Raw genomic sequence first — 11,883 nt, forward strand, 5'->3', positions numbered from 1 at the left:
TACGTGGACAGCGGAAGTTAACACAGCTTTTGAAAGATTAAAAGAAGCGCTTATTAATGCCCCTGTTTTAAAATTCCCTGAGGGGGATGAAAACCTGGAAATTGCAGCAGATGCGTCAGACTATGCGGTGGGTGCGGTTCTTATGCAAAATAACCATCCGCTGGCATTTTTTAGTAAAGCATTGAATCAGACACAAAGGAATTATACAGCTACAGAAAGAGAAACATTAGCCGTATTAATGGCTGTACACAAATTTCGAGTTTATTTCGGCAAATCGCCAGTAACAGTCTTTTCGGATCATGCGGCTGTTGGTAGACTTTACTCGGGAAAAAACCTAACGCCCAGGTTAATAAGATGGGCTTTAAAACTCCAAGAATATAATATCACAATAAAATATAAACCGGGTAAGGAAAACAATGTAGCTGACGCACTTTCTCGTATAAAACTGGACGATGAAGGAAATGAACTTAAATGCGCTGTCTTGACTTCAAAAATTTTAGATTCTAGAGATACGGTTATTACTGAATTGAAAGCTGATCCTGAATTTGGAAATATCTATGCTTATTTGAAAGACCCCGAAAGCTTTGAGCATACAGATATCGATGCGATAAGAAATAGAGCAAAAAACTATGAAATAATAGATAATTTATTATTCTATACGAAAACAAAAAACGAAAATCTTGAGTATAAACCAGTCATCCCAGCCTCGCTTCGATTAAGCATTTTGAAGGAGTTGCACGAAAAAAAAACAGCGGGCCACCTAGGGGTCAGAAAGACTATAAAAAGGGTACGCGAGGCGGTATATTTCCCGCAATTATACAAAATAGTAACGGCGTATGTCAGGTCCTGCAATCAATGTCAGTTAATAAATGATATTAATTACAGCCCGGCCGGGTACTTAAATAGCATTCGCGCTACATTTCCGAATGAAATTTTAAGCATAGATCTCCTTGGTCCCTTCCCCCAGAGCGAGTTAAATAAAAATCGTTTTCTTTTAGTAATAGTAGATCATTTTTCAAAATGGATAGAAATTGTTCCACTTAAACGCGCGTCAGCCAAAACAGTCGCAGATGCATTCTTACACAGATACATTTTAAAATACGGTGCACCGATAAAAGTCATTAGCGATAACGGAAAACAATTCATTAGTCAAATATTTGAAAACATATGCAATGGACTTGGCATACGCCATATCAAAATGGTTCCGTATAGACCACAGGCTAACATAGCAGAAAGAGTTAATAAAAACATAGTAAAAATAATTCGCAGTTACGTGAGCACACATCACAAGCGCAGGGATGGCTACATAAATGAATTAGCTTATGCTTTAAGAACGGCACATCATGATACTACGGGAAAAACTCCAGCAGAATTATTCTTAGGCCGAAAATTAATTACGCCTTTAGATAAATTATTCTTTGTGCAACAAAGAGAGCAGGAGTTTAAACAAAAAGATGTGCAAAAGCTCATGGATCAGGCGCTTAAAAGCTCGGATACGGCAAGAAATAGGCAGAAATTATATTACGATAGAAAACGCCGTGAAGCAGATTTTAAAGTTGGGGATAAAGTATTGAAGCGGAAATTTTCTTTATCAAGTGCCCCAGACAATTTTATGGCAAAGCTAGCTCCAAAGTTTGAAGGCCCCTATGTAATTCAGGAATCAAAGGAGTAGTCTTATATCTTAAGAACGAGAGAGGGGAAATCTGTAAAGCAAGTCCCGACCAGGTGAAAAAATACTATAATCCAAATGATTTTGAAATCCTTAAAAGTTTCTTGCAGGACTCAAGTCTAAACGAAGTAGAAGAATCAGAGACTACAACAACTATTCCACCACCCAAGAAACAGAGAATTGAAGAGAGACCTAGCACTTCTACAACCCGGACGTCGGTATCAAAAAGAAAAAATAATTTTCAAACTCCGGCGTTTAAGAAAAACAAAAATACAGATGCACCGGGTAAAGAAACCGTGGTAAAGAGAAAAACACCACCTACGAAGGATTGCAGGAAAAATTATACATCAAGGAGAACGCGCACACGACCACAGAGTCAGGTGCCAGCAAGGCCGCCGTTCCGGAAACTGAAACGCCAACAGGAGGCACAAAAATACGAGGAACAGAAGAAATTCAAGAAGGACTCCAGACCGGAGGACGTCAAGACCAGCCGTCCCAGGCAGAAACGGAAAGGCCAACAACCAGACGATTACTCCGTCAAGAGGCCAGCATGTAGAGGACGCAAAAGAAAAAGCAACGTGGACGACACTCGGAGATCAATAAGGAGAAGATTGACATCCATGAAACCTCTAACTTGGGATCAATTTTGCAAAAAACGGATGACGGAGTTTCAAGCATCGAAAACTCAAAGATAAGTTAAAACCTTCTATAATTTTTTTTTCTCTTTTGTTCCGAAATGTTATGCATAAGTACGAAGTTCTATGTTCTGACGAAAGTCAATATGTCTCGGTTGAGACTTAGTTTTGTTTTACTTTATTTAGCTAAGGCAAAAGTATTATTTTCTTTAAGTGTAAAAGCTAAAAACAAGCATTTTCTGTTGGTCGAAAGACTAATTCTGTTATGTTAAAGCCAAAATTTGGCCGGTGATAAAAATAACTTCGTATTCTTGTATTAATAAGAATTTTACTTTCAGTGCCGCCAGCTTGGCGAAGAATGAGTAAAGTAAAAATTTATTTTCTCTTATTCATTTTATGGTAAATTGTAAAAAGCATATGTATTAAAAATTTGTAAATGTATGTAAATACTTGAAGGTTATGTAAAAGTAGAATTTAGTCTAGAAGCATAAAATTGTAGATGCTAAAAGTGAATGCTTAAAAGCAATGAAGTCAAAATTTAAGTATTAAACTGTAAATTAATGCTTTAGAGCGAAAGCCTGCATGTTTAAAGATGAATGAGGGGGAAGTTAGAATGAATGTGTTTTGTAGGGTTCTCCACCTACATTTGAATTTTTAAGGGGACGGTGGACTTTAAAAATTATTTTTTTAAGTTTTCATTTTTTCAACAAGAAATTTTATACATGTACATCTTATAGCATCAGTAAACAAAATATATGCTCAAAATTTCAATTTATTTTAAATTAAAAATTTTTAAAGCAATTAATTAATTATTTTAATTAAAAATTTAAAATGCTCCATGCGCTTCAATTTTTAATATTTTTTCCTAATGTTTGCTTTATGTTACTTATAAAGGCTTGGTAAAAGTATTTGTGTATCCGTTATTGAATATGATGGATAAGAAATTTTTAAAGGCTATTTTTGTGAGCTTAAACCCAAGTTTCGAAAAAATTTCACCTTTTGTTAAAGGTTTTCACAAGTTTAAACTTCTTAATAACCTCATATCTAAAAATGCATACACAGATCTACTGTAACATATAACAATATAGTTTCTTCCAAATATCATCCATTTTTAACTAAAAATGAGACGCATGGAGCATTTTCAAAACACACAAATTGCGAAAACATTTGTTTTGAGAAAAATGAATTTAAAGTTTTCTTTCAAACTTACCTTTAATACAAAGTCATGAGAAACAGCAAATTAACTTTGAATATAAATTTGTAAACATTCGATAACATTTTTGTAAGATTTAACTATTTTTAATCTCATAATATTAAATATTACAAAAATAAACATATGACAAATTGCTAGGTGATTCGAAGTTATACAGGTAAAAACAATTTATGCCGTATACCCAATGAAATTTTTAAAAATCACCCGCACCATATGTTTTACCTTCACTTGCTACAATTGCATTATCGTTTAGTGATTTACAATATTTTTTACTATTTCTGTGTTTTTTCCATGCAGGTAAACTTCTCTTTTTACTTTGGTTCAAGCGACGCTGATCGCGCTTTTTTGCAATGAGTAGGGAAAACGAGTTCACTTCTTCCTGTTCTACGCTTATGGCATTTACACAACCAAAGTTAAATTCATTAATTGTTGATAATACTGACATTTCTAGCCTTTTTTTAGAAATAAACACTTCTTTAGGGCAATTGTTCCAAATTAAACTATGGATACTTTCATTAGCATTTTGTGTTTTACCAGAAATGCATCTGGACAGCAATTCTGTGCTAGCTAGCCTTTGATAAATTGGCAATATTTGAGAAAGAACACTTTCAGATACTTTAGTTTTCATGGCTTTATGTGCTTTCGGCTGCTCTTCATTTGCTACTGCACGTTGATAAAAACACCATGACAACGTACCTGTAGGACATTTCGAATGTTTTGGTGAGACATCAGTGGATGAACAGTGTAGTAAGCTTGCATAAATTGCAGATTTCATTTTGTCTATATCCGGTATGTTATCTTTTATGGCCTTTCTGTAATAGTTTGTTAACTTTAAAATTGTAGTTTCCTTCAGATTACCTTCTTTTCGTCCACCGATACATATACCTCTGGAACGCAGCTCTTTAACTTTATTGCGCAATCCTGCCCCTAAACGTTTTGCCACATGATTGATACATTCTTCTTTACTAATTTTTACGTCATTACCATAAAGATTCAGAGTTAATAAATGTTGATATGTTTTCGCATCCCCATCAGAAAGTATCCCAACATATCGCATATTACATGTACTGATGGACCGTTTCCATAAAATTTCTGCGGCTTTCATTTCCATAGCATTAGACGAACCAGAAAAATTTTTGGAACACTCTGGTTTGTGGCTTTCAAACCATATATGAAATTCCGCACTCTCAGCATCCATATCTCTTTTCGCGCATACACATTCAGGACAATATTTTGACAGAATTTCGTAGTCGATAACTAACCCAGTCAAGACATCTACGACGATACCTACTCCATACAGTGATGTATGCCCACGTTTTTGCCATGTGCCATCATACGACACTGTGATATTTATACACTCATCATTATTTATATTAATTAATTTTTTATGCTTATTTCGAACAATATTTCGAGAAAACTGAAGGAAATCACCTTTTAGTTTCCCCTTTTCTTCAGACAAACTGTGTAAACATTTAGCAAATGTCTTTTTGTCCATAGCATGAATTCCCATAATCATGGAAAACATTTCTAAGGCGGCGTGGCCTTTGCCTATTTTCAAAAATGCTTCGACAAGTTTCGTATTCACATCAAAAGTATTTGACCGTTTTACCCGCTCACTTGAAAATGTTGAACTAAATATTTTATCACAGTTTTTACAAACTAATTCAAGTTTTTTAGAATATCCATATATTCCTTTCGAAACAATATCTAAAGAGTTGGTTGAGCACTCGTCACACTTTATATTACATAGCAATGGATTCCACATTTTACGATTTATCAAAATATATGAATCATCATTTCGGTTATCACCACAGTCAGACGTTCGTAATAAACTTTCATTCAGTTTCTTTACACTGGCACTTATTGAAGTACTCGCTTCAACTACAGAACTTTCAGAAAAAATTGTTTGTTTATTTTTTGGAAGAAACTTCTTCACTGTTCAATGTCACGTCATTTTCCGAATGAGCTGCCCATCGTTTTTCAATTTTGCTGACAGCTGCAAGTTTTTTCTTCGATGGTCGCCCTTTAGGCTTACGGTAACGACGACTTATGGCATGCATAATGTATAATAAATAAATAAATAAATAAATATATATACTCTTACGCAAGAGGTTATAAATTAACCCGCAGTTCTTCCAGTCCAAGAAACTCAGTTATAAACAGTCCTGCAAAATGTATTTGTATAAAACACTTTTAGCAAAAGAACTAAAGAAAATAGCGAGGAAAAGCACTTTTAAACTGTAACCAGTGAAATGGCAGTTACAGTTAAAACGTTATATTGCCAGATTTATAAAGAATTAAATATATAAGTATATAAATATCAATCAGCAAATAACTGTTGAAACATATTTGTTTACATTTTCGCCAAAATTTAAAGGGCAAAGTTTATGTTGTTTACACATTTTAAATGCTTGTAACTTCGTTAAAAATTAGAATATTTGAATTCGGTTTTTTACATACGATGCAGTTAAGTATATGTAATACAACGAGAGTAAAAAAAAAATTCAATATTTTGGTCGATTTTTAGCTTTTTCAAAGTCCACGGTCCCCTTAAGACTATTAAAGTAGCTCATTGAGTTGTAGAATGTCGAGTAAGGTGTGTCTATTTGGTCGTTGAATTCTAACAAATTATGGTGGTTAGGGGAAGGTTGTAAGACTAAAACACGAATATTCCCGTTTGACACCACACGTTTGGTGGAGAGCCAGGGTAAAGTTAAATTAATGCTTGAAAAATTGAATGAATGTGAAGTAAGCAATAACTAAGAAAAACGAATCGTTTAAAAACAAAAATTTATTGTGTCAAGAAAGTGTAAATTATAATGTATTTAGAAAGATACTGATACTTAATCCTTCCAGATGCTGGAAGGAAAGACCAAGATTGATTGATGAAGTCCAGGAAAAGTTGCTGTAAGAAAAGAGCTTTATAAGATCAACAGAATTGTAGTATACAAATGGTTACATAAGATATTTTTTTTTTTTTTTTTTTTTTTTTTTTTTTTTTGTGTAAACGAGGTTCTCGCCAATTAGTTCAAAATTAGAGAAACTTACAACAGGTCGTTTGTAGGACCTGCTTCCAAGTTTTCCAAATTCTGGCAGCGGCAAATGTAGGGTTTATATTTATTTTAACTAACATTTATTTTAAGTTTAAACTATCTTTCCTGTCAAGCCTTACTTTCCCCTGGAACTGCCAATGCCAGAATATGTAAATTTTAGTAGAACGCGGAAGGATTCAAATTATCAGCGGAAGTATTCTGATTTAAATAGAAGGAAACGAGTTCGGTGTGATATTCTTACTGCACGAGCGCGGAGGTAGTTAGCGAAAATTGAAGAACCCCGCGTTGCGGCCTATGTGCTTGGCGGGAAGTAGTGGTAATCGTTCCAGTGAGCTTCAAGTCTGCTGAATTAGCAGCGGTATTGTAAAACGCGGTGAGTTAGTTATTTTAGAGAACCTCGTAGTTAGAATCTTGTCTTTAGTTTCTTTTCAGGTTATTATTTTTATTTGACTGCCGAGTTGGCACCGTCTGTAAGCGTCAAGAGAACGCAATTGTAATTTATTACGTTGAATAAAAAGGGACTTAAACCCTTCACAAGGCTCTATCTTTTATACAAGTTTTCACAGTCACCTCTTGGTTGCGTGCAAGTTGGAGGCGCGCAACGTTATAATGTTATCAAAAAATAACCAAGATGTGATTGCGTCAATGCCACTAAACTATACAACTTGCTATTATCTATCCAACAATGAATACTTATTCAACAATGAAGTGTCCCCACTTTTCGATTTGTCTTGTAACTGCCTTGAAACTGGCCAAAAGGACAACTTTAGGGGTTGCCCGAAATTCCCTAAACTTTCTAAGTTTAACTCAAATAGTAAAATATAAATGACAAAAATGATAATTATAATACTGATAATAAAAATGCTAGTAAATCCTGAAGGGTTACGCCTGGAATTTCCTATGCAAATGTTATTCTATCTAGAAATGCAATTAATATCAGTGTTCAAAACACAAAAGAACGACGATTATTAAAAAACAAAAATCTAGACAAGACAAACCTAATGAATTAGGAATGGGTCCTTTTGCATACATCCTCAAACTGTTTAAAGAACTGTATAATATGTTTAAAGGCTTTTCTGTACCTAGCTTAATTCAAAAAGTATCGGCAAAGATGTCGGAAATCCAGTTCACTGAAAACTCTATTGATAAAATGTTTATTCTCTTCAATCTATTCCAAGATCTATTTGCAACAAATTCACATCTAAAAGTAGCAAGAGTTACTTGGTTTCTACAGATTTTCGTATTTCTAAAAATTTCCGATAGCAGTCGAGAATAAAGTAGTAACTCAATAAATTAAATTTTGAGACTTTAGTTGCATATTTTTTACACATACAAGTATACTAGAAACAGAATAAAACGAGCATTGGTTGCAAAGCGAATTATCGCTTCAAAACGATTTTCTCGCCCCCCCCCAAATACAATATAATCCAGAGCTAAAAGCTCCACTACATGGTTACCGTTAATTTACATAAAATGCTATTTCACGAAAGTCACTGAGTCTATTTTTGACACTCCCCACCTTGCGTTTTGGTAATTACCAAAACTCAACATCCTTTTCAGTGTTGATATCTGCGGGGTTTGCATATTAATTGTCCACTATGCGTAGTTTTGGTATCAGTAGACTCTTTAGTATTCTCAACAGTCGCTATATCCAGATGTGAATCTATCCTTTCTAATGGATAATTTTTTTTTTTTTTTATTTTCTACAGGTCGAATTTAAATACCAAGCTTGACTTTATTTTGGCTGCCCGTACAACTTCGTCTTTACCAGGATAAACTTATAGAACTATTCCAAGAAGCCAGTTTCTTCTATTTGTGTTTCCTATCCAGATGATAACATCTCCAATTTGCAAAAGTTTGAACTTTTTGCGTCTTAAAGTTGCTTGTCTAAGTTGACAAAGATATTCTGCACGAAAACGTGTTCGTAAGTCTTGACGAATTTTCATAATATAGACGGGTCATTTCTTCAACTTAAGGTTGTCTATGCTGTCCAGGTCGAGTATTCCTATTTCCCTAATTTCCTTCAAAAATATTGCAGGAGTTATAAGATTACGATCTTCAATATCATATGCAACATAAATCAAAGGAAGCGAGTTTATTATGTTTTCATAGTCACAAAGTACTGTTGAAATTTCCTCATAACTGAGGGATGTCCCTCCCAAAACGTTTCCTAAAATTTTTTTCAAGATTTCAATCAATGTTTCCCAAAAGCCACCAAACCATATTGCAGAGGAAAGAATAAATTTCCATTCAATAGAAGATAAATTGCTTTTAGCTTTTAATTTTTCAAAGTCAATACTTTCAATAGATTTTGAACTCTTATAAAATTAGTTCTGTGATCTGAGTAAATCAGTGAACGGCGACCTCTTGTACATATGAATCGTCTGGTATGAAGTAAGAAGTTTTCTCTGGATATAGATGTCAAAAGTTCAAAATGTACTGCTCTAAATACGGCGCATGTCAGTATTAATGCCTAAGCCTTGTTTCCATCTTTCAGTGGACTAGCAAGACCTTATAAGGTATTTCTCCCACTTCCCTAACCTGCCTTCGTGGTGTAGTGGTCAGCACACTGAGCCGGTATTTCAGAGGTCCGTGGTTCGATTCCCGGCGAAGGCGGTTGCATATTTTTCATCTTGGTTGCTTCCAAAAATACCTAATGACTCTACAACCTACTCCAATAATTTCAAAAGACAGATGCGTTTCTCACTCTTGCCTTCGGGTAAAACTGCTTCTAGTATTTCTGGTGTTGAGATATGATTCGTTTACAACAAGTAGAGTATTCTTAATGGTCTCTCTACTTTTTTAAATTCAGAAACTCTGTCTCAAATCAGCCATTAATAACTGCACTCCACAACTGCCCTGTCTTAGCTATTTATGTTTTTACATTATAAGTTACTAACGGTATGATGATTAGAGGGTAAAACAGTAAGATGTCTAAAATTAATGTCATCTTCACGCATAAAAATTTTGGTTTTTACTCTTAAAATTTCACTGGAATCTATAAAAATTTGGAAGGCTTTCAGTCTTTTATCCGATTATTTGTAAAAACTTCACGTTGAATTTATTTAAGTAATTATTTAAATAAATTCAACGTGATTTTTTTAATTTAATTTAGTATTAAGTAATGCGTTCTGTTTGTTAAAGTTCATCAGAGTCTAATTGACAGAATATTCTAGCTTCTTTAGTCTTCTTATAATTATTGAAAAATCTGAGAATCCATGCAATGATTCGTACAATTTTTGCTTTTTGCATAACATGAATAACAATGATAGAACATCTTTTCATTAACTTTCGTATTTGAGGCTGTAGTTTTTTTTTTTTTTTTTTTTTTTTCAGAATTCACAGTTTCTATATTGGGCCATTCTGCCCAATATAGAAACTGTAAACTCTGCTCTGAAGTAATATGCTGAAAAGTATTTGCCTGCTGAAAAGTAATATAAGTGATTCTTCTGAAAAGTAATAGGCCACTGTGAACAATGGCATATTACTTTTAGGCCATATTGTTCTTCTGGTTTCAATAACCAGGCAGAACACAACCACCGTAGCGATTCTCAAGAGACTGTGATCCACACTCTCCATATGATAGATCCGCAGTTTGGACTCCCGGAACATGTCTCCATGAATCGACAGACCACAAACTTCATATTTCTTATATTTGGTTAAATAAAAAAGTAGTCCAAGCGCATTCGTTCTTTATCCAATATAGGACGCCCTTAGAATCTGGTCAATAAAACGTCTTTTAATTTTACAGGTGTATATTATTCTTCAGCAAATCGATAATCTTTCACCAACATTACAAGCCAAATATTTTAATCTAGGCATAGATAGACCCTTTAAAGGTGCTACTGTTGATCTCGCTTGAACTAGTTGACGGCTCCACTTTCTCTGCTCGAAGCAAAATGCAGGTTGCATATGGCTTCTTTGATGCATCACAAAAAACACATCATCTTTTGCAGAACCTATTTGTGTGAACAAGGATTTTCTTCTATATTATATTTGAAAAATAAATGCAGAAGAAAATTAAGTGAAATGAAAGCAGACATAAAGAAATTGATCTCCCTTAAGGAGGCCGAAATTTCACACTAAATTTTAGAATTCAAGTATTGTAACTTAAATTTTGATAATTAAAATGGTAACCAATTTTCAATCTACTATTTTTATGGGTGCATATTCAATACGAATAGCCAACAGGTTGTGCAAATTGCGAAGTATTTTTTTAATATTTTTATTGAGAAATCGAAAAATAATCACTGTAAAATGTAATGGTGGTACTAAGCAAAATTTTTCAATTTTTGTTTAGATGACACGCATTAATCAAAAAGTAGAGAACAGCTGATATAAACTATTAGCAATATCCATACCTGAACGGGAAACTTCATGAAGAAATGTTAGATAAAACTGGTAAATTTCAAGACGATTGTTATTCATCATATTACAATATTCCACGGCCTTCAAATTCGAGACATAATTACATTTGATTACTTCCTCGCATGATGAAATAAAGGACTAGAGAGGATTCTGCAACTATATAATGATCAGTAACTCTCAGTTAACTATTTACAGTAAACAACGTTTATTTACGCAAAAACTGTCGTGTCATCATCATTTAAAAAGTCGACAATGTCTTTATTCTTCATAACTTAAAACTATAAATAACTCTTGTGAAGAGAAATATTTAAATTTCTGTGTCCATAAAATTACAGGATGAATTATTTTTCTGTTTTGAGTTCATATCATACCCATATTAAATAAAAGCTATTGTATCAAAATTTTTTTAATTGTATTTTTTTTCTTTCTAGTCTCAGTTACACATTATCAATGAAAATCGAATTAAAAATCATTTTATCGACAGTGTAAAATGATTGTTTTACGTTTTACCACAATTATTAAGGTGAAGAAAGAAAGCCAACTTACATGTGATGAAGAACAAAAGGCTTTAAAAAACCTTGCTTAAAATTGAGCACTCTGAAATTTTTGGAAATAATAAAAATTTTTTAAAAATATACTTTTAAACTGAAATGCTGAAAAACATTGTAATAACGCTAATTAAATTGTGCTGTTTTTTAAATAATAAATGCATGAGAATCATCTAACGTAATGATATCAAACCTTGAAAGTATTGCTGCGTGCGTACGGTTCATAATAGATTTAATGCATACAAAACAGATGAAAACTTTGTAAGACCTGCTTGCTGAACTTTCAATGTGACTGCTGGATTACAGGAACCAGACAGGAAAAGGGTTAAAAGAACCCTTTATCAAACTCTTTAAAATTCACAATGCGTCGACCTGACGCCAACCAATTCGCTCGGCC

General features: G+C 33.6%; 1 protein-coding gene across 1 annotated transcript; it reads right to left on the reverse strand.

Annotated features, from left to right (window-relative positions):
• Positions 1–3,710: 3,710 nt before the first annotated feature.
• Positions 3,711–7,602, reverse strand: LOC146996304 (uncharacterized). Its single transcript, XM_085821412.1, has 2 exons — positions 7,569–7,602; positions 3,711–5,452 (listed from the first exon to the last, which is right to left on the reverse strand). The coding sequence occupies exons 1-2, from the start codon at positions 7,600–7,602 to the stop codon at positions 3,711–3,713; spliced, it is 1,776 nt and encodes a 591-aa protein (XP_085677538.1).
• Positions 7,603–11,883: the final 4,281 nt, after the last annotated feature.

The sequence above is a fragment of the Stegodyphus dumicola genome, chromosome 7 (genome assembly GCF_044657685.1).
Source record: "Stegodyphus dumicola isolate Sdum_Otavi_A_Nest chromosome 7, ASM4465768v1".
NCBI lineage: Eukaryota > Metazoa > Arthropoda > Arachnida > Araneae > Eresidae > Stegodyphus > Stegodyphus dumicola.